Below are 25057 nucleotides of genomic sequence, written 5' to 3'. Positions count from 1 at the left end.
GAGACTGGCTATTAACAAAAGTTGGTAATATGTTGCATCGTAGTCCAAATTTTGCTTATATTTAAAATTGATTTATTTCATGTCAAATACTGTTTTTTTTAATTAAAAAGTTATCCTTGACCTGCATGCATGCAGTTTAGACTATAGATATCACAAGTAGAGTCCTGGATAATCTTTAATTAAATAATGATATGGACGGCGCCAATGGATTATGATAATTAGATGCTTAATTAATCATTTATGGTACACCTTTTAATGTCGAAAGTAGAGTACTAATTACCCCTAATAAATAATTAAACTTTGAAATGGGATTATGATGGCAGAACTCCAATATTGACGGCCCTCATTTTTTTAACCCAAAAAAATAACAAGAAAAAATAGTTTGAATTAAATGATGCTTGAGTATTATGCCGGATATACCTACACGTATTACACTCCCCTTCCATGAAATTTGCTGTAATTACATGTAAATCTCTTATGATTTGAAAATTTACATCAATGCCTCTGAAATTTGCTTTCATCTAATAAATAAATCCCTTCATTGGTCAAAATTCATCGAATTTGCTGATATTAACAAAAAAAAAATTAGAAAAAAATCTATGTTTACCCCCGATTGACTTATTAGTGACTTATCGGATGTCAAATAAATCTTTTTATGATTAAATTACCCTTATACAATTTCACGTGTTAATGCATGTGAGGAGGTACATCTTTACCGTTATAAAAGTAGCTTAGTTCGAAAAAATTGTTTAACCTACAATAAGTCGTTAATAAATCAATCGAGGGTGAATAACAATTTTCATTCAACTTTTTTGTTAATATCAACAAATTTAGTGAATTTTGAGTAATGGTGGGACTTATTTGTCAGATAGAAGCAAACTTCGGGACTGTTAGATGTAATTTCTCAAACTCTAGGAGATTTACGTGTAATTATACCAAATCTCAAGGGAAAGGAGTGTAATCATTCCTAAAAAAATTGGGACAATTACATTCTCCTCTTATAAAGTTTGGTCTAATTACACATAACCCCCTATAGTTTGAAAAATTATATTTACTATCCCTGAGGCTTGCTTTTGCCTAACAAATAAGTTCATCCATTAGTCAAAATTAATAGAAAAATGGATAAAAATTTAGTTTATCCCAAATTAACTTATTTTTATTTATTGCAATTCAAACAATTTTTTTTATGATTAAATTCGCCTTATACTTATTTACATATTAATGCGTGTGAGAAGGTATATATATCTTCACCAGTCGAGTGCAATTATGAACTTTCATTCAGTATTATTATTATTTTTTTATTAATGTTAACAAATTCAATGAATTTTGACTAAAGAATGTCCTATTTGTTAAATGGAAGCAAAACTAAAAAAATACTAGAGGTAATTTTTAAAACACAAAAAATCTGCATATAATTATATCAAATTTTAAAAAGTAGAGTATAATTATCCCCAAAAAAATTTGGATCACACACATTTTAGACCGATTCATTAAGATCCAACCCATTTGCCACTTCTAAATGTAATCAAGTATGTCCATAATAATAATACTAAGGGGGGAGTCGAGCTCGACCTAATTTTTTATTATTATTAGATTAAATCATGAGAATCATCAAATTTTTACATAAATTTATAAGTAATAAAATAGATTACATAATGCAGACTATATTATAAATATACCAAAATATAGTATTATATGTTAATTTATTGTTATAAATATAAACTACTAATTAGTTTAGTAGTTTTACAATAGTAAAATATACCAAAAAAATTCATATTGAATAATTTAAAATTTTAAAAAAGTATCTGTTATCTGAAATAATGCAATTGAAATACATAAAGCCATGATTTCCAACCTACGTGCAGTTTTTAGCGGCTGATCATAGCTTTAGGATAACACCCTATTAGCTTCAACAATGTTTCATCCCATGTCCACGACCATGAGGAGAGTAGGAACCAGCCCACAATCACGTTGTCAAAACTCTAAAAATGCTTCACTAGAAGAATTATAACAGAAAAATTGCATAAAACCCCCATATATTTTTAAAATTTAGCTAAAAACTCTCTGTGCTAAAAGAATAGGCAAAAAAAATCCTGTGTTTTCCAAAATATTGCATACTCTCCCCTTCCGTTAGGGTTAAATTTTTGCTAAGTTGACTATTATACCCTTCTTATAACAACCATTATATTTGAATGTAAAAAATAAAGAGTCCAAATTTTAAGCAATTTATATATATTTATATATACATTATATACAACGTAATACACTATTCCCCAAAATCTTTTCTCTAAGATTCCAACGTTGTCTGAAAGAATTGTCGGCCATAACTTATACCATTCGAATCCTCTCCTTAAGGTGAACATGTCTATATCCAGGAACTATTGTTGAGTTGGAACACAAAGCCTTCCAACTGTCAACCGGTGCATATGTGCTATGGTACTTTTTCTGGACGTTCAAACCGCATATCAAAGGGTTCCAATATTGTTGCAAACTTATCAGTGTAGATGGGACCACAAAGTACAAGCACAAAATATTGATTATTGTTGTCATGAATGGAAATCAACAGGTACTCCCTCTTGTTTTTGCAATTGTCCATTAAGAATCATATTCATCTTGGAAGTGGTTTCTTAGATAATTGAGCAAACATGTTATACGGGGGCGACGTGGAATGTACTATATTTCTGACCGTCATCCCTGTACCATTAAAGCAGTACCTGAAAATTCGAATTTTGTGCCACCTCACGGCATGCACCGGTATTGCTTGAGGCTTGTGTGTTCCAATTTCACCAGTCGTTTAAAAAATATCGTGTTGAAGGATCTTTGTGGGAGAGTTGGCTCTGAATATCAAATCAGAAAATAGTGAAGGATTTAATGGCTTACAGGAATACATATTCTAAGTATTTGAACTTGTGCATTCTGAAGATTATTGAGATGTCCCAAAATTTGAGTTGGTCCACGACACTACTATTTGTATTTCTACATACCCTTATTGAAACCAAACATCACGTATTCACAACGGGATGGATTGGCTGCAAACGCGTGAAAGGCAACAAACCCAACAAAGAGATTCTTCTACACAATCAAATGTGCCGGTGCGGGGTTGTCAACATTAATTGTATAGCTCATTGTATTTTTTTAGAATTGTATAAAAAATATACACTATTACATTCGTATAGTTCAATGTATTTTTAAAATTAATACAATATTAACATTATAATTTTTTGAATTTTAATATATTGTTAAAAATTAATTAAATATAATTAATTTATAAAATAAAATTAGACCAAAAAAATAAAGACAAGTCGTGGATCGGATCCACGACATGGGGTGATCCGCTACTCGATATATTTTTATTATAGATTTTAAATAAATTATATTTATATAATATATATGTTTTAATAATATTTAAATATTTAAACCTCTTTCACACCTACTAATGGTACCATTGAGGTGTTAGATGTGCATGTTTCATCACAAATATTATGTGGAGAATAATAAACAAACGTTGCTGCATGAAAATCTATTAATGTGACCACCAACACCAATTAATGTTCCTTCATGAATACAGATCCTGATGTATGAAGACCAAGCAAAATAATGCGTTAATTTACTATCACGGATGATATTTGAATCTCATATGTATTGGTATTTTTCTCATTTTTGTATAAATTATTATAATTTATTTATTATTATTAGTCATTTTAATATATTTATTGAATTGAAATATTAATAGTTTAATATATCGAGATTAATTATTATAATTTATTTATCGGTATTAATCTAAAAAAATAAATAAATGAAGTATAGGAGCATGTACGTTTGGAATGAAAGTCCATTTTAAAAAATACTTTTTTATAAGTGATTTTTTTGAAGTCTTTCTAATATTGTACGTTTTTTAAAAAAATCTATTAATTATCGCTTTGTGAAAATTGAATTATAAAGATGTAATTTATTCTAAAAGTCTACTTATACTAAAATACATGGGGATAAATTATTATTTATTTTTATAAAAAATAATCTGTTCATTTTCAATATCACATGAAGATAAATTGATATTCACCCTATATATATCTTAATTATTTAAAACCGATGTATTCAGTATTGAACGTAACCTACATATACTCATTGGATAAGCAATATATGAATTTATTCATAATCAGAAATATATGTTTGAATTAACATCACTCGCCACTTTTTACAGTGAAAAATTATGTGACACGAAATTCGAGAATGATACGAAATCAAGAGTTGTAGGTGTGTTGTCAAGACTCTGATAGTTACGCCGTCTATTGTTCTTCAATCTGAGAAACTTGTTTGGCTACCCACAAATTAATGTTGAGATTTTAAATATCTTACTGTGAATTAATTTTTTAAAATATATATACGGCGACTAGATTTTATATACGCATATTACATTGATGCAATATCCAACCCAATAATGAAATATGTTGTCTGTTTAGTGGATTTAAATATAATATAATTTACATTAACTAGCGGTCGAAGGGTATTCGATGTTTTTACATAATTAAGTTTTCGTTATATATTTAATTAAATAAAAAAAGAAGAAATGTAAAATAATTTTTATTGAACCTAATAAAATGAACTAATTTTGAATGCATACGAATAAGAAATTATTACTAAAATGATTTAATAAAAAATATAATTATTCTTTAAAACTAAATAGAATTATGGGCATTTTAGGTGATCTGTATTTTGCCAATAATAGTGGTTGCTCTGGGAGTTTGTCTCTTAATAAATAGTATAAATTTATTATAAAAATATATATCTAACTATTTATTAAAGATGTGACCCACAAAGTAATTAATTTGAATAAAAAAATATTTATTTGTGTTTTCCCAAGATATCCTACTTTTGTCAATTAACACTCGCAATAATTTTGTATTCATGGATATTTAATATTATTTCTTTTTAATTTTGATAAATTATTTATTTTATCTTTGATTTTATTATTTAATCAGACAAAAAATATAATAACATTTTAAATTACACATACATTAATTGAGTGTATTTCAATAGTTAGTATAAGTTTATTTTTTTAATTTTATTATGATAAAAAGTGTGCTTAATATTTTCTTTTTCATGAATGTGTATATATATATTGGATAAATTACAACGTATTTTTCTAAAATTTATCATAATTATAAATATATCATATTATTTTAAAAATTAAAATACGTTTCTAAAATTAACAATTCTATAAAAAAAAATACACATTATAGTTAATTAAACGATAATTAATTAAAAAAATATTTATAATTTAAAAAAACTCATTATAATTCATTCTATATTTTTAAAAATTTCGCACAGCCACGGATCGTGTGTCCCGACGAGTATTTATAACTAAAAGTCGTTGTTGGAGAGGGGATTGGCAGAGTGGGGGTTGGTGCGTGTCACGTGTCAAACCATGATGGGGGGTGTGATAACTCCGGCAGAGCCTCGTGAAAGCCACGTGAAGTCTTCCCCACCTGAAAAAGATCTGGTTCCGTCCCACCTCTGGCCGCCGTGTGCCACCACCTTCAATTAAGCCACAAATTCGCACTTTTTAACTTTTTTCATTATGGGGACCAAACTTGAAGATTTAGCTCACCATGTACAATAGGGTGGCTGCTGTCACTCATTTTTTATTTAAAACTATGTAAAAGTTTAACACTATTTTATGAAATAATAATTCAATCTATTTATAAATAAATGGCATAAATATAAATTTATAGTTAAAAATAAGAAAGAATTGCATAATATGGGCATCCAGCTTTAATGGGTTTTTTGCTTTTTCTTTTTTTGTTTTGTTTTGTTTCATAAGAGGTTCTTGATAATTTATTTTTTCAGAATCTTTTCTTAACATTCCAATTTTCGCAAAAGTGTATGTTAGCCCAGAAACGAAAATAAGATGGTATAAAAATTTAATTTTTGCTATATTATAAATGAATACGGTTTAAAAATTATGAAAAATTAATATTATTAATTATAGTTAAATAAAATTAAAGCAAAAATTTAAATTTTTTAGCACGATTAATCAATATTCGTCATGATTTTTTACCATAGCCAAAATATTTATCATAGTTCTGGTTATGATTAATGTTTTGACCACATTTGCAGAAACAACGGCTAATGACTGTTGTGAAGCTGTGGTTGATTTGTATTTACAATTATTTTATTTTTTTTGGTTATAATAATTAACCCTAACGAAAAATTATATTTTTTTTAGTGAGATGTCTTTGCTTTCAAATTATATAACGCTATATTTTGATTGATGGATTTGAATTTAATAAACAAAATTAAAAAGAGATTTCAAATGATTCAATATTAGAAGGAAAAAAAAAAAAGTTGATGTCTGTTTCTCTATCAAATATTATAAAAATTTGAAATTCATGAACATTTAACAAAACATAATTTAAGTTTTAGAATTGGACGATTTGAAATTATTTTAATATAAAATTATTCATCACGAGCAACTTAAAATCTATGATTTCAACTCCATCGATCCAAATATAACTTAATAGTTATTTAAGTCTCGACTTGATAATATAATTCCTATGAACTGGGGTTGAATCATGGACATCGATCCAACCGTATCAACCATTTATTTTCGTTGTTACTCGATTTTAATAATTTATTTATATATTTTGTGACTTTTAGATGATGTAATTATCTTATATTTATCATAAAGTATAGTTATTATTAAATAATAATAATAGAGTACATATATCAAATAATATTTCAGATAAATTAAATTATTTATTTAAAAAAGACGAATTTGCTAATGAGATATACTTATAACAAAATGCTAATGAGATAAATTTATTTAGTAAAAAGAAAAAGTAGAGTAGGAAGTAGAGAGAAACGAAATTAAAAATGGGAGGAGGCTACATCAGATTGTACGGAGATGGGTCCACTGTTCAGGTGAACCCTTTGTTGTGGAGAATCTAACACTTCAATAATAATTAATAATTTAATACCACATCAATAAAATTTAATACATGTACTATCCCCCACCCACCAAACCCAACCCAACCCAACCCAACCCAACCCACCCCAATCCACACAAACCTTTTCTTTTATTATTTCTTTTAATTAGTGTGCCAAGACACCTCAAGTGTTTGTATAATTAATTATTTTTAAAAAATAATTATTATTTTTAAATATATATCAACTCAGTAAATTAAAAGGTATTACTAAGAAAAAAAAAATAAAATCATGAGAATTTATTGAGATAAGAGAACAAGATTAAAGGTTATTGAAAGAATAAAAACAAAATGATTTATTATAATATTGGAGATATAAAATGATTTATTATACTGTTGGAGATATAAAAAAGATCATGATGAGTTTAAATTCCACCGTCTGTAAGGTGTTCCACTTTAATAATAGATTATGATCTATTTTAATAATAATTAGTAATTTATGGCACATTATATGTGTGTGAAAATTTCATAATACTATTTAAACAAAAATATTTATTATTTAATAAAGTATATATAAAATGATAAGTTATAATAAATTTACAAGAAGTAATTAATATGATCATTTAATAAAGCATATTATCAGTTATTTAATAAAGTATATACAAAATACTTAAATAAAGTTGATCATATACTTAATATCAATAACAATAATGGTAAATTACATCGATATCTCTTAAGATCAGATTTAATTATATAAATAATTCATTTTTATTTTTGTAAAAATTACAGATGCACGTTCTAAAGGGTATTAGTGTAATGTAATTTCGAGGGCATTTGTAATTGTAATGATAACTTTAAGGACTGTTACTTGCAATTTTACAAAATGCACAAAAGTTTGAATTTACGCTAAAAATAAAAATGAGTATTAATTTTAATATAGGTAAATTTGCATCGACCTTTGCAAAATTGCATGTACATACACCTTTTGAGTAATTTTACAAAGGTAAGGGTCATCTGTGTAATTAATTAAGTTTAATTTCAATGGGTGTTGATATAATTGACTCTTTAATATATAATAAAACAAATATGAAACTCTTTTGCATTAATTTTAAGAATAATTTATATTAACACCTGATTTATATTCTTATTATACTCTTAACTTTTTTTGTGTAATTAAAAAAACAACCTCTATCAGCCAAAAAATATGAGTTGTGTAATGAAGTTAACCTTTCTAGGAGATGCACGTGTAATTCTTTTAAAAAAGTAGGCATGATTTGTATAAATGATATTGATGTTTCTGATATAATTTTCAAAAGATATGACTTATTTGTATAAATAAATTATAAATTATTAGGAAGTATAAATATAATTATTTCAGCCCGTGATTTGAGGATTTTAGTAATTAAACTCAATTATGAGCTTACAAATTAAGTCTAGTCTGTCAATGAGGTGGAGTAATTTATAATAGATTTGAGTCAAATTGATGCCAAGACATAATAAGAAATTAGCACAAGATTTGATTCTTTAGACTATGGGGAATGTGAGTGTTGCTTTAGACCGATCGAGGCGCCTAAGCAATAATTGAACTCCCTTTAATTTCTTTAATACCAAATAGCAATTTGGAGTGATTGTTGGAAAGACTTGAACATATTTTTGATCATATATACCTTCATCATCTTTGTAAATCTTTTCAGAAAGGAACAAAAATATCAACACTTTGATTGAATTCGACTAAAATGGTGATAGAATTTCTTAGGGCTAAGTACACATTTATGAGTATTTTAGGGTATTAAAAACATTACAACTCATATACATGATATTTCAGAGTACATTTTAAAATAAGATACGATGTTATACCCATCGGGTGCAGAGATATTTCATTGGTATTTAACATGAGTGCTTTTGATCTTATCCAAGTTCAGTGGATAGTCTAATCTGAGCCATTACATATATCAACATCCGTGGATTTAAATGCAGCCCGTTGGAGGGAAGTGAAGTGAGTTGAAGATGATGAGAAATTGTGTGTGGTATATATTTGACGCTTGGACTCAATAAATGCCCATAAATAATACCAACTAGCAGTCTACTTCCCTTATCATTTTCATCCACTAATTCTTGATGCTTTCCTGTGGTTCCGAAATGGTAACAAATTAAAAAATAAAGCAATTTAACACCTTTAAGCGTGGATGGTTCAAGTTTTTCGCATGTGTTTTGAAATAAACAAATGGAGATTTCTTGCAAAATTGTCATCGCTCAAACATAACTTAATTTTAGCCAACTACAATAAATACCTCGACTATTCCAAAAGTTAGAACCACCACCAAACACTAGAAAAAATTAATTACTTTTCATGATTTAAATGATATTTATTACGGTGAAATAAAATTAATATAAAAAAATTAGTTTTGATCGTAATTAAAAAATAACAACTAATAGTTATTATATAATGATTAATTTATATTTGATATTATTTTACTTTCTTTTTTAGTAATTGTTGATTCAGGCAATATACTAATATGATTAGACATAAAATAGATTATACCGATTTAATTAATATATTAATTGACTAATACTAGTAATATATTACAATTCAATAAATTATATATACCTATATATTTAGTGAGATTAAAACTCATAATTTTAAATTTGTTCGTAGATATTCAACCTTAGAATATTATTTTTGACTTTTGACCATCAATAAATCATAAGGAAAAATTATAATTTTTTGTAGCTGAGGTTGATAGATATATAGACAGTCTCCTATACAATTACCTGTGATATGGCTATATATATCTATGTTACTATGTATGTATACATACATGTATGTATATATACTAAAGAAACACCTTCCCCACAGTGTAAATTCCCTAACCCTCTTTCTTCCCCACCCCCACCCAACCAGAAGAACCCCTTTTCTTTCACACAGTGCATAATATATACAGTTGAGTGATTATGGACCCGGAAGTTTAGATCTCAGACATGGTCTAAATTTCTTGTTCAGCGTGCAAATGTTCAATTCTCCATTTTTTGTAATTTTTTTTTTTTCAAGAAAAGCGTCTTTCTTGATAATCTACGTAATCATTCTCTCTCTCTCTCTTTCAAAGATGCTAATTATTATTATCTATACACAAGTAGTCAATATCAGAATATGAAGCGCCATTTCTTAGTCCCAATTATATCTTTATCTTTTTGCGTTTGGTGGCGTAGTACTGATTTACAAGCTGATCCACCAACATAAGATAAGGTTAATCTATGCTGCTCGAATCTGGCAACTCCATCGATCCACCTGCTTTTTCTTGATTTGAAATCATAATGGAAATAGGGCGCAGTTTTTGTTCTTTTCTCGATCTCTTGTCTGGAAATGTGTTTCAAAAGTTTACGTTTTCCCCATTTGTAATAAGCCACATCAGATTCCTGCTAATGGGCTTAATTTCTTGATGTTTTTCTTTTCTTTTTTTTGTTTTTTGAAATCCGAAGTGCACATATATTCCAGTCTTCAATCCCTCGAAAACGCACACACACACACACTCTTTGATACATCTAAGTTATAAATGTTTTCCAATTCCCATTACGGAGAAACAATCAAGGGTTTTGTCTCTGCAAATCTTGGAGATTTTTATGCATGGATCTGTACATAACATAATATACAGTCGTTGTTTTCTGGTGTAGCATCATCAAGATTCACATGCAAAGGCATGGTGGCTGGTAATTAAGCTGATATATCACCCCTCTCTCTCTCTCTCTCTCTCTCTCTCTCTCTACACCGAAGCTTTTAGGTGGTGAGAATCTTGATGATGCTGCATCGGCAATAAACGACTAGCGAGGCTGTAAGAATGGTGAGTTCACAGTTGTTTTTATGAGTTTCTCAGGTGGGATTTTTGCTTGTAGGAAATTGCTTCCCGTTTTCTCTCTGGCATTTTCCCTTTTTTTCCCCTTTTTTTTTGTGTGTGTGTGTCAGTTCCTTGGAAACCGAGACCAGATTGACGACGGAGGGAGCTCCACCCTGTAGATGAAAATGCTGATTAAACTGCTTAGATCTGTAATTATTCTTCTGTCCCAGATCAAAAGTTTGGTGGAACTTTCTTTTTCATTTTATTTTCCGAAAACATAAGCTTCGGATATCGAAAATTTTACCATAAAAGAGGCAACTTTCGTTCTTGTTCACTTTCATTCCTCTTTAACATAGCTGTAGTAATCTTTTTGGTTCAAATCTTTTATTTTAAATTGATATTTCTCGAACATCTATTTTGATTTTATTATAATTCAGTGAAAAGAGTAATAATTCTTGAAAATTCTTGGTTTGCGTGCAGTATTCATGAAAAAGATTGATCCACAGACAAAAATGTAATAGAATGCACAAGTTTAGGAGTGGTGGTAAGAAAAAATATTCGCTCATTTGCATGTTTTTACATTTATATATTTTTCTTGTTCATTTATTTGAATACGAATGCAGGATTCGACTCATCTCTAATTACATTCTCTACACTTTTAAGTTGGACAATATGTTGTAGGAGTCGAGTTCGTCCAGATACATATATTGGATGTACAAGTATTAGTTAATGATCTTTAACTTGACTCGTAGAGATATGGTTATTATGTTCTCCTAAACCATATTTATTACAAGGCAACTTGCGATTTTAAGTTTTTTGAAATTTGCAAGTGTTATTGGAAGACAAATCATGGTAAGAACGTGATAGTCATGCATGACTGACATTGATTGAACATTGTTTTCAACAATCAAACACCAAAACTCTTATTGCAGGTGGACCAAACATACTTGCAACTTGCCTATGACAAGTAGTCTTCCTCATTGAAAGGTTCATATATTCCTAAATATACTTCTCCCCTCTTATTACAAGCGTTTCCCACACAATATATAATTCTTAATTTGTTTGTTTGTTTATTTATCAGGGCTATATTATTGTTATATTCTGTACTCCTAGGAGCTTCTTACACTGCTAGCAAAACTAAGTAAAAATACCATATATAGATCCTTTATATGATTATGAATTAATGCGCTCTTAGATAGATTCTCTCTGTAATTCCTATGAAGTTCTTAAAAGTATTTTATAAGATATTTGAGAGATATACAACATCGTAAACTTTTAGAAATGAGCTTATAAAGTTTAAAAATAAAACATTAGGAGCTTTAACAAAATCCCTTGAAATGTATTGCTCATATTAATTACAAATTATAGCATCGTTCTTATAAGCTCCACGATCTTATTCTATCCAAAAACTTAAACTGTTTACCTTAAAGTAAGATTTAACATGTTATAAGATACAAAAACATCCTATATATAAGATAAACAAGCTTACAAGATTTAAATAAATTTAGCCAAACGCCCTCTTAATTTTTCACTTATAAGCCCTTTGCTTAATATAATTAGAGCAAGTGATCATGAGTCAAAGCAGGATGAAAATTATATATATATATATATATATATATTGCACATTTTGACCTTTATGAACATACGGGTGTTATTTCCGATACTGATAAATAGCTTACCTGCTGATACAAAGTAGAAAGATACTTGGTAAACATAAAAAGCTGCTATTTATGGAGTTCAATTTTCCTCTGAATATCAAATTCACAATTACTACTTTGGTGCCTTGAAGCAAACGTTAATTAAGAAACAATGATCGACAGATTCTAGTTCATTTTCTCTTTTTTATTGATAATTAATTCCATGTATACATGAGTGTTAATTTCGACTATCACCGAAAGATCGGAGAGGAAAAAAAGTCGAAATGATGCTTTGTTGTGAGCATGCTTGCTTTCTATATATCGCTTACTTGAGGTTTATTTCCTTAATTCACTTGCAATTCAGTTTAATTTTCTTCAAGAAATGATATCTCATCAGTTACCCTTTTCATTGTAGTGAATTATTTCTCCTTCACAATTAGATAAATTTATTAACACCATATTTATTAGAATGATTATTGGACTGATTGATGTTATGTCTCCGACACAGTGCACAAAAGAAAACCCAATGGGGCCAGCCAAGTTGAGATAGATCATACATACTAAGTTGTTCAAACCTCTTCGCTCCTTGTCAAATCAGGTTTTGTGTTTAAACTCCTTTTCTTGATGACTTGATCTTAAGTAGTTTCGTAAATTCTGTCAAAGTCAAGCTTGGGGACACAAAGGGTGTATGCAAAAGCTTAAATTAAAGCCATTATCAGTTCTTTGTACTGAAAATAAGTCAAATTGAGTGTTTGACGTAACATTTGTCTGAACTACTTGGATTAAGTTAATTTAAGTCAAAAGTTTGTAAGCATCTTCGCTCAAGCTTTTATAACTTATTGGTATGTAGAACTATATATAAATATTTTGAAATTTATCTTGACCATTTTATCCTTTCTTTCTCGCACGATATTTATTTTTATTATTCATGGACTTATCAGTAAACTTCAACATAAATGGTTGATGTTGTAATGTTTTTCCCGAAAAATCTGACTTTGAACTTTTTTCCACTTTTATGGAGATAAATTAAAGAAAACTCAATGAACAACAAGCCCCCTTGAACGAGTTAATTAGAACGGGCTTTTAAATTATCCCTGCACGGATTTGTTTTAGAGCCTGAATTTTTGCGGAGATATCCACAAAGAGCTTCGCTGTCAAATTATTAGAAGGATTATAGAGCATGTAATATCTACGAATTATGAAAAGTATATATACTCTAGGTCGTGTTAATGTCAACTACTGAATTTATGTATAAGGTTGGTTCATGCATTCATAAATTCGTACAGTAGTTGTCCGTACCAAGTTGTTCACTGATGTTGGCTCGTCATCTCTAGAGACAGTTGGCTTCGGGAACAATTAACATGAATAATATTGTAGAGCCAGCCAGTTAAACTATAACTGGAAGATTACTATGTGTCTGCCTGGGAACCTTGTCACTATATATATCAAAGAAAACTATGCGGTTCTTTTCTTGGCAGCATTGATTGCGTACCGTGGGCATCATCTAAGCACTAGATTCAGACAGCATTGTCCTTTTGTCCACGTTCTGCTTCATTAGGTTTTTGGTTATTTTACGTTAAGTTTCATATCAAGTGAGAAAAAATAAAATAAAAAGAATGGGTCTTGTTTTGATGCGATTTTTTTTTTTTTTTTTGATAGTATGTGATTGAATATGAGATAAAACTGTAAGAATGATATTTTGTGTAAAGATGTTAAGTAAGACGGAGAATGTAATGATTGTTATAATGTGATATACTTTTATTGAAAGTGATTAAATATGTTTGAGATATATTTAAAAAAAAAAAAGGCACATATTCGGTTGAAATGTATTTCATGAGATGAGAAGAATGTTTGCAAGCAAGCACAACTTAATTAGCATTTCATCTTATCTCAGTAAGAATGGATGAGATAACACGAATTTTTTTGAATTGGGCGTTTAAATGTGGATAAAAATGTAATTAATGACGACAATTGATGTGATGTATAGTTGGTGTTATAAAGAAAATTTGTAACTATTGTAGTTGATATATATAATATGTTTTTGTACGATTAATTTTTTTTTCACTGTATTAAAATGTATTTAAAATATATTTTGCAAAATATCTCACAAATACACACTTACCTGGATTGAAATAAGAGAAACTAAGCACAAGAAGATATAGATTTTACGTGGTACTTTACAGATCAAGTTCCTTTTGTATCTTTAATCGCGTTACTTAAATTATAATATAAAAGATCTTGTGCAATTACATAGTTGTCCACGCATCAATAATTCAACTACAATAATTATAAAATATCGTCGAAATGACCAAAACATGTGATTATAAACACCCCAAAAGGCCCCTCTTCTAACATCATAAAACATGGATGCTTTAGGCATTACGAGGTTCTTGCAGTCATTTTCTACATTGTAAATGAGCTCGATCTTTGGAAGTAACATAATTGCCTAGGTGGTCCAAGATGCCATATATGCAGCATGTATGATGTTGGATTGACACTGATGAAAAAGCAGTGCATTGAATTCTATAGAGGACCATTTTTGGTCATTCCGAAGAGATACATTAACTTTAACCTTATCAAATAAGTGAAATCAACTTTTGGAGCCCTGACATCCAGAAAGAAGGGTTTGATGATGTCGTTCATGTGAATTTATACCTACATAAAATATCATATTACATATAATATCAACAATTATCGTGTATTAAACTACCGATCCACAGTTTATATGGGCACAAATTCACGTGGACGACACTGAATTTTTCAAAACGAAAAAGGAAACGAAAAGATGGTGGACCTTTTCTTGGCATAATTGCAATGTATAGTACCAACTATAGCTAATGCATGCATGAACTCCCATAATAGCACCATTTAAGCTCATCATTGCTTGGTTGAGTTCACACAATGTGCTGTAGTCATTGCTCATCAACACTTAGCTGGTCATATTAGGTAGCTAGGATACTTTAGGGTGTTCTTGATTCACTAATAATGTTGTTTGTTGTATTATTATTGTTTTGGGCAAGTGGTTGTGTTGGCATGATTTAACAAAGATTTAAATGTATGATTTTGACGGTAAATTAAATCCACAGCTATAATTATGGATCCCAACCATAACTATGACTGTTGTTACTATATATTATTATTAATGTCTATCAATTATGCACACAGTTCATTTGTACATTACTGTTAGTGTATGTTCGATTAATTAGTTTAAAGTGTAATTTTGCTTATATAATGCCAAGGGGTGTTATTTTCAGGTTTCAATTGTTCTAAAGGCAGTTTGTTGTCAACCAAGCGTTGCTCGATTCATAAGATTGAGGCCTTACAACTAAAAGTTGTTAAAATTAGCGTCAAATTAATTAGCAAGAAAATTTTCGTTGTTAATCTACATGATTTAATATATATTTTAAATAATTAGTTTCTAAATTCATTAGCAAATGTAGATTAATAATGAGAATTTTACTTGTTAATAAGCTCGATGCTGACTTGTTTTCTTTCTTTCTTTTCTGTAGCTATATATTAAGCCATTTTCTTGTAGTGGTTCAAGTTCTACGAATGTGGACGTACGTCTATTTTTATAATAGTTTGTTGTTTCTTTTTGTTTCTTTTGAATGGATTCATTAATTTGAATTATTAACTTATTATAATTTTTAAACTTTGTTTCAATATTAGGTCAATTACGTATATTATTTCCCGATTTAGAGATTAATTGCGACAATGAATGGTTCTTACCATAATTATTATAGTAAATACATTTATTTGAAAATAATGTTAGAAATTAACGCAGAATAGACTCACTAGTATTATTGAGTTAGATTTAATTATTGCAAAAATGGGTAAGATAGTGGTTGATTAATAGCCTTTTCTTCTTGCATTATCAGCGATAATTATACAATTACATCAACATCTCAATAAATTGAACAACACATCAATTTAATCAATATATAAATATAATTAAGAATAATAAATAAATTTCAAACACTCACAAAAAATGAGATAAATACCAAAACTAAGAATATATAACATATTTCAAACACTCACATAAAATGAGACAAACACTCATGCGTTCGTTGAGACTCGAACTTATTGGCAAGACCTCAACCTTACTACTAAGCGAAAATATTATGAAAAAAAAGAGTTATCTTGAATAAGATAATCTATGTGGTACGTACAAAGATGACAATGTGATTATTCTATACAAAAAGATTAAAAAACTACAAAAAAGGAAAAAAAAATCAATATTTCTTTTTCTTATCTCTAATGGCTATATATAATTCTAGAATGTTATTTTACTGTGTATGTGCTTTAGATTTATACCTCTATAAATTTCAAGATATTACGACATCTTATATCAAGGCACGCGGGAATTATATTTCTGAAAGAAATACAAATAAAAGATGTGTAATAATTCAGAATTTAAAATACAAACATAAGTAGATGATAAATAGTTTAAATTTGATACTTCAACAATTGTTAATAAAATAAATATATTAAATATAAAAATATATTGAAAATAAGTTTCTAATTAATTTATCTCAAAGAAATTTTTGGTAAACACAAATAATCATAACTTATCTAATAAGAAAAATCTTACTAATCTTTTGAATAAAGATAAGCTATTATACACTTATCTAAATATATATATATATATATATGTATGGATTACATTTACACGTCTCAAAATATTACTAAGAATTCAAAGTTCAGTTAGGGTGTTTGGTTTGAGATTATAAACTTTTTAAGTCAATTCTCTTCTTTGTATATATTATATAATAATAATAATAATAATAATAGGTCATGAGGAAATTTCTGAATCTGAAAATGAATGGATTTGTTCCCTCTCCCACCGGTGGGTTCGGAGTTGACAGACTCAAAACTGCTTCTGCCATCATAATGGATTGGGCAGTCCCATTCACAGTACTCTTCCTTCCGGCGGCTATTGTTTCTCAGGCACCAGTTATTTTATGGAGGGAAATTCGATTTGGACCAAAATTTGATGTTCCCGCGCCCATCTTAAAAGGGTGCTAGTATGCTCATCTGTGATTAATGGATACTGACACGACGACATGGCTATAATACAACACGAATATGGCAACACGAAAAATATAAAAAATTAGAACATAATACGGTATTGATACTATATATATAATATATATTTTTATCATATTATTCTTAATTTCTCTTAAAATTAAAATATACATATAAAAAATCAAGATAAAATATAAAATAAGCATATTATATATCTATATTTTTAAGTTTTAACCAAACTTAGCTTCAAAAATATACATAATCAGTTTAATTTTAAAAATATATAATGAATTTTTTTTATAATTTAAGTTAGTTAAATTATCATAAATATCTCTCAAATTTTTAAAAAGTTCATCCTAATACTTTTAATGTGAAAGGACTAAATTAATTTTTTCTTATTAAGCCTAAAATCTTTACTTTTTTCATAAGACAATACAAAATATTTTGAAATATAAAAGAAATTGAAATATGTCGAACACACCTCCGAAATATATCAGGCACGCCAACAAATGTGTCCGTAGCATTTCCAACACTGTGTTATTTTTTATTATTTTATGTTTTCAAACATACAAATACTTTGTATGAGCCGTGACCGTATATAACACTATATGGGATAATTTTTTGGAAGGTCAATACATTATAGCTGCTCATACACTTTATAGAATCTCATAAAATTTGGAGATTAAAAGGCTGCTTTTCCGCTTATACATTGTATAAGATATTTTTACAACTTAAAAAATAGCATCTTTTACACTTTATAGAATCTCATATGCTCGTATAAAATGTTTTTAAGATCACCCAAACAACCAATAAATTTGAGGAATATAAGGTCAAATTTAGTAGAATGCCAATTATCAGCATTAGTAAAACAGCAGCCCCCGTCTACAACAAACTACATCAACAGATTAGACTGCCAAGTGTTCTTGACAAAAGCATCTTACAAATCTTCCATCCAAACTTGAGAGAGAGAAAAAGAGACACACAGAGAGAGAAAGAGAGACTACCTGAAAACCTTTGTACAAGAGACACAGTTACTAACAGTTTAGCAGCATAGTCCATGCTACAAAATTGCACACCACTACCCCAATGGTGCTTCTTGGATGATTGCAGCATTTATGAGTGCTGCGTGGTCCCTGAAGGCTGGTATGCTCTGTGAACGTTTTCTTGATCTGTAATACCGAGATCTTTTATCGTTTTTCTCTCTAGGGGGAGTGGTGATAGAACGCATCAGTGACACTGACCCCGACCCTGACCCAGATAGAGGGTCATTTTTCATTCTCTGGAAGAGGTCAAGATTTTTTTGGTAATTCCCTCCATGGAGGCCTTCTCTATCCAGTTGCTCTCTTGGAACAGATAACGCTTCCTTGTACTCCATTTCAATGTTCAACTCTTCATCATCGCCAGACTTATAATCACTGTCTTGGATATCCTCCACAGCAAGATCGTCATACTCATCATCTGATTTTGTCAATTCCTCATCCACAGAGCCTTCCAACTGAAAAAACTAGCAATTAATAACTTTTCATTACCCAGTAGCAAAAGCAAAAAACCCTTTCTAGGTATATGAATCACATTAGCCAGATCTAATATAAACATACATCACCCATTTGTGCTATCCAGTAGCTAAATACATAAAATTATAGTGTGTCCCTCGTATGTACTTTGGAAATAAACATACATGATATTAAACATATTGTACCAATATATATTATACAAGCATAAATGTCCTTACCTCTTCATCTAGGTGCTTCGACGCATCAGTAAAATACTCATCACTGTCTGACTCCACAGAATCATCAACCTCCTCTTCATCACTACCATGCACAGAATGTTCTTCCTTTAGCTGCAAAAACCAGGAAGATGCCAAATATAAAAATGGGTAAATGTGGACCGGGTAGTAATCACCATTACCGATTTCAAATTTCTCTAGGCTAAAGTTCAAGGTCCTAACCGTGCAAATACTCTAAAAGATATAATGATGCATAAAGTTTCACTATAATTGACTCTCACTTCGACAGATTCCAATCTCAACCATACAGGAAATCCAAGTCAATGACAGTTCCAAACTCACCTCTTTCGAAGGCCCATCACCAGAGATTCTTGGAGAGCTGGAGCACGATCTGCTACCACTTTCAGTTGAACACTTCGAATCATCGATACTGCTCGCATGACTTGTTCCCCCAGCATCGCCGGGCCAAGCACTAATCCCAAAGTGACCAAACTGCAAGTTAACAGGTTCTGCTTTACCTATCTGCAATGGTCCATACATAGGTGTCCCGAGTCCATGCCCTGTAGGATGGGCCACAATAGGCTTGCCATTATAATCTATAATGTCAACTGGCCATGCTTTTGCAACAGAACCATCATCATTCAAAAGTGCCATCAACTGTCGTGAGGAACCTTGCCTCTGGATCAACTGAAACATTCCCTTGGAGCTCAACGAATTGGCAGCACACTGATTCCTATACTCCTCATCAACAACAGAAACGGTGTTTGTGATTGGATCATAAAGATGCTCTCCAGCCTCACGCCTTCTCAGGCAGCTGAAAACCGTTGCATGAATTACTGCTACACTCTTATCAACATTCGTATTGTTTATTTTTGGCACCAGATGCTTATCTGCTCGATAGCAGAGATATTCCTGTATTGTCCTTATATTCCGTATATATTTAACATACTTGTTTCTAGCAGGGTCTAGCGTCATGTACTTGGCACGAACAGCAAATCTTTCCAAGTGCTTCCCCTCACTTGAAATGTAAATCATGAATGGTATAATTGAAGGATGTTTTTTCATGAGCCCCATCTGCATGAAAAAAGAATTGCGGAAAAGTCAGATCACAAGAAATCTCAGTCATTTACATTCACACAAATATCTCAGAACCTGTAGAATGATTATTACCACAAAATTGAGACTCAAGTGGACCCCCTCCACCACAACTGATTCTTTTCTTTCTTCCCATGCAGTTATCAACCGGTCAAGGCTGTCAATTACCATCTCACTCTGTGCTTTGAATCCTTCTATTGCCATCTGCTTTAGGCTAGGCAGATCACTGGTGGTTGAACTGCCATCAGATTTTCCATATGTTGAATTACTAACCACTTCGTCCTTAGCTAGTGACGCAGCAGAGACGCCAGCTGATTTGTTAGCCTTCTTTTTGGCCTTTGCTGCTGCAACTGCAACTGGATCTAAATGTTCGCCGGCATGATAAGTTGAAGCCCAGAGTAAAGGATTTTGTTCCTCACCGACAAAGCTCCTCATCATATGGCGAATTGAGTCGGTAGATATAACAGTTGTAATACCCAACCTACTACCCTGCAATAATAAATATCCAATTTAAATAGGACCAAACATGTCCAGAATCAATATTACAAGCCTAGTACAGCAAGAAATTTTCATTGCAATTAATTTTACACAACTCAAACAAGGGGAGAAATTCCCCATGCATCGGCAGGGGTGCATGAACTAGATAGAAGTATCATCTCTACAGAAATACTATCATTTGCTTAACCTCTTTAATAGTAATTTAGAACAATGGAATACCCAAAATTGCAGCTGAGATAAGAAATGAAATCCACAACCACCATGAATCAAGTCATAGAAAGACAATCAGGAGGATATAACCATAGAAAGTAAAACCTCAAGATTCAAAATGCAAATTTAACATATTTGATGTTGCATATCATATTGTAACTATATCTTCATGAGAAAACTTTAATCTTCTAGTTAAAACAATTTCAGGAGAAAATTATGATAACAGCATTCAACACTTATAAACAGAAAAGAAGTTAAATTATTGTCTCACCAAGTCACATAGATAACTGTATTACCATAAATGGTTCAAAAATTTTACGGAAGGTACAAGCACAGTTAAAAGAAAACCAAACAAACAAAGAAACTAAAACGAAGTCAGGAAAACGTGAAAGAGAGAACCCACCAGCAAGGCAGACAAGGTAGATTTTCCACAGCCACTTGTGCCACAGAGTAGCACAGTCACAGATTCCTTTCTTTCCCGAATTCTGAAATAACAGGCAGAGACTTAGAAAACGAAACAACAAATCCTAACATTCTAAAGACACAATTACTAAGCAACACATGAGGCAGCAAGCAAAGGGAAAAACCACCATTATGTATTCAGCTTAGAAGTCAGTGGAACTGTGTCCATCAACCTGGAATAGCTCAAGGTCTCTGTCTCATGGTGTTCACTAACAGAGAGCAAATAGATGATACAAAATTCTAAGGACTGAAATAGGTACTGCAAAGCCATAAATGGATACTTCTTAGACAATTGACAAGGAACGGCATAATTGTGAAAGCATCAGATTAACATTGCTCAAGAGTTGCCTCGAGCAATGCTTCATCAACCATACTCCAGAAATCAATTTGATTTCTCAGTCCAACTACAAATTTGGCCTAGAATGTTTCATGTTGACTTGTTCTGGAAAGCGGTAGTATACTAGGTACCATACCTATGGAGAAAACTCACTATTTTTCAGGGTAAAAAAATTCTACCTTTCATTAAATTACTTTGCAGGCAACCTAATGAAATGCCCTACTTATCCAACATAAAATTCACACCAGCACTGAAGTCTAGAAAGAACTCCTCTCTAATTTCCGGTTGATGTGCCCTTCCAAGAAGTAGCAAGTTATAAGGCGAAAATGGGTAATAACATCCTGGTTACTAGTGCATTTTCCGAACCTGAGACAAAACCTACATTTTTATCAAACCCTTAAGAGACAGTAACAAACTAGAAACAAGGGAAAAGTTATACAAGCAAAGAGTAAAGGATAAAATTCCCTCCTGGGAAGTTCATAGTTTATTAGTAAAGGGATCTCATTCCTAGCTCTTTTGATCATGTAATTATTATCTGGGACTATTTGTTTAGTAACTATAACATAAAAACAGGTAAAGACAGTGACATGAACCAAAAAAAGTAGAAATTGATTTCATGTAATCACCTTGTAAATCTTGAGCAATTAAGTTACTATTTTCCTGCAATAAAAGATCTTCTCAATAAAAAGGTAGCTGCTGTGCGCTGCTAAGGCTTGTTAATTTTTCTTAAGTCAAGGGCGATGAAAAACTGCCAGGAAGGAATACTTAATTCCACGCACGGTCTATAGCTCCAAAATGCATTACTATTGCACCAAGCATTCCCTATAAGCACCTCGATTGAAATAAAAGGGAACAACAAAAACATGACATGTCAATACTTTCTATTACAATTAAGTTACACAAAACCTCGTAAACATCTCCAATATGATTATCTACCATCTGCAGTAAGAGAATTGAGAACAATCATCAGGTATAGAATTCAACAAGGGATTGAATCCATGGATCTAGATTATCACTTGTTCTCAAACTTTTGTTTCCAAGATATAACAACTACAAATGAAAGGGAATATTGATATAATGAGGCAATAACCGTACAAGATCATATAGAACAAGTTGTAAAAACATGGCCATCAGCCATATGATGATAAAGGTGCAAAAGACAACCATTATGAACTACATCATGTAATTTGCACATTTAACCCATAAAATCAAATATACTCTTTGATGTGCATGTAACCCAACTATACCTGCAAGCTAAGACTAGATCAGCCCTCTGATTTGGCCCCACATACTTGTACTCTGAGAGAGCATCACAAACAACATCTAGAAAAGGTGTCCTTCCAACAATCACAGTTGTGAGTCTCTTGTACAATTCAAATGTTCTGGTTTTTGTCTTATCAGCCCCGCGAGATAAATTATCAATACCAGCTTCGTCCAAGCTGGCATGAGTACAGCATTCAGTCTCCCTTTGGGGGTATATTTTAGCATCCTTTGGTGGCACATTTACAGAATCTGAAGCCATCTTCACCATAAAGCTTTCACTTCTCATTATTTCGAATACCCTTTGACTAATCTGAACGGAAACAGGCCTCAAAATCAGAAAGAACTAATGATGGAAGTACAAGACGCCGTAATACAACTTGCAAATGATGCATTAACTCAAATGCAGGTTTTTTGACAAGCAGAAGATATAGGTGTACGTAGAGTAGAGACGCATAAGGTACTGCAATTTTTCTGTTTAAAAATGAAAAGAAACAAGAAGATGAGCTTGTAGTAAATGCAGTCTAAGTCTTTTGTATAAATTTAACAAATTGTTTAGATATAAGGAGACACCGATTAGTTCTAGGATTCAACTTATTAAAAAAACACAATTACTCTTGAGTCAAATATTAATTGAAGTGAGAGTTTGGATCCACAGGGGAATGCAGAGACCAGAACCAGAAACAGATAACTTTAATTCTACTAAAAATAGGTTGCAAACAAGAGATGAAGATGTTCAAATTTCAGCCACGGGTAAGTTTATAAATTATAACCAAACATGCAGCATTATTTCACTATCTTCAAAAACAAAGAAGGAAATGGTTTTCCGTATTGCAATATTACTCAAACATCACAAAACTTGAATTTACTGAACCAATGTAGAAGTCAGAACAACAGATGGCCACCGTCATCGCTACTATGAAAACAAGAGTGCAGAAAAAATTGCAGATCAAGATCGTTAAGAGCACAAAAATCAACAAGCAAGCAAAAAAAAACCCAATTCTATATTCTAAGATTCAGGATTCTCTGTATCATCAACAAAACCACCAGTGTCCGGTACATACTACTAGCGACGCGAACGCACGGACAACTCAAGCATCTTTAAGGACGTGCATGTAAGTAAAAATACAGATGCATACTCTTATATACTAAAAAAGGATATGAAAAAATATTTTAGAGAAGATATTTCAAGAAGGAAATTGAGAACAAGATCAGAGACACCTTAAACGCATGTCGAGCCTTGCAACCCATGAGTTGCAGAGTACTCTGGAGAAGGGAACGCGTGTATCGAAACGATGCCGAACCCTTCTTCTCCGGTGCTACCGCCAGTGCAGAGTCATCGTCCACCACTATTATGTACAGCAGCTTTGCCACCCCCTCCGACGCCGCCATTCCTCAAACCTACAACATTCACATGCACAATAATCCAATTCAAAACAATACAGCCCAAAAATACGAAATCAACGAAAACCCCATCCTCCACAATCGAAAAACAAAACATAAGAATCACTAGCCATTAACCGCAATGCAGGTAGGCAAAACAAGGAAACCAGACCTGGAGAACACAAATCGACGGAAATGTCTTCAAGCGTCCGGCTAGGGTTCTACGAACTGATCCAGCTACAATTACACAGAAAAACATTCAAATGGAGATTTAACAGGGGAGGAGGAGGACAACGACGCCATTTCCGAGGCGATCCGGCCATTGGCACCGCCACGAGGTTCCACGCATCACACCTTCTGGGCCTCCACGAGTCGTCCCTCAATCTGTATAAAACGGCGGGTGCGAAAAACCTTATAAAATGACAGGATTGGGTCTAAACCATGGGTCAAATTACGGGGAGGGAGAGGTATGGGTATTTATACTAGATAACGAAGGACGAGTGGCAGGGCTGGTAATTTCGGCAGAAGATAATGGTCCAAAGTTTGTGCTAAACCTGCACTTTGTGTTTGGATTCTAGCGAATATATAAAAGAAACACTGAAAAGGACCTTCCCATAATATAGAGGAACTTCAGGGGTTGGATTGCAATATGCTGAAAATTCTATCCA

General features: G+C 31.3%; 1 protein-coding gene and 1 long non-coding RNA gene across 3 annotated transcripts; one reads left to right on the top strand and one right to left on the bottom strand.

Annotated features, from left to right (window-relative positions):
* Positions 9766–13204, top strand: LOC110012579. Its single transcript, XR_002287792.1, has 4 exons — positions 9766–10759; positions 11234–11297; positions 11686–11740; positions 12899–13204. It is a non-coding gene; the product is annotated as an uncharacterized LOC110012579 (long non-coding RNA).
* LOC105170736 (P-loop NTPase domain-containing protein LPA1 homolog 2) lies at positions 18230–24955 on the bottom strand. Of its 2 annotated transcripts, none has more exons than XM_011091635.2 (8): positions 24562–24955; positions 24228–24407; positions 22994–23319; positions 21351–21432; positions 20315–20728; positions 19487–20218; positions 19148–19258; positions 18230–18919 (listed from the first exon to the last, which is right to left on the bottom strand). In XM_011091635.2, exons 2-8 carry the CDS (start codon positions 24396–24398, stop codon positions 18494–18496), a joined length of 2262 nt encoding a protein of 753 aa, XP_011089937.1. In that variant the 5' UTR covers positions 24399–24407; positions 24562–24955; the 3' UTR covers positions 18230–18493. The 2 variants fall into 2 exon arrangements, with proteins under 2 accessions (XP_011089937.1, XP_011089938.1); XM_011091636.2 differs by having other exon boundaries at positions 18230–18910.

The sequence above is a fragment of the Sesamum indicum genome, linkage group LG9, assembly GCF_000512975.1.
Source record: "Sesamum indicum cultivar Zhongzhi No. 13 linkage group LG9, S_indicum_v1.0, whole genome shotgun sequence".
Taxonomy (NCBI): Eukaryota; Viridiplantae; Streptophyta; class Magnoliopsida; order Lamiales; family Pedaliaceae; genus Sesamum; species Sesamum indicum.
Note: the sequence above shows the minus strand (reverse complement) of the source record. Positions and strands in the feature narration are given on the sequence as shown.

Coding starts and splice junctions, on each gene's coding strand:
- LOC105170736 (XM_011091635.2), bottom strand. CDS start 24,398: ATGGCGGCGTCGGAGGGGGTGGCAAAGCTGCTGTACATAATAGTGGTG. Junction 21,433..22,993: donor GATCTAGTCTTAGCTTGCAG/GTATAGTTGGGT, acceptor CTGTTATTTCAG/AATTCGGGAAAGAAAGGAAT. Junction 18,920..19,147: donor CGAAGCACCTAGATGAAGAG/GTAAGGACATTT, acceptor ATTAATTGCTAG/TTTTTTCAGTTGGAAGGCTC.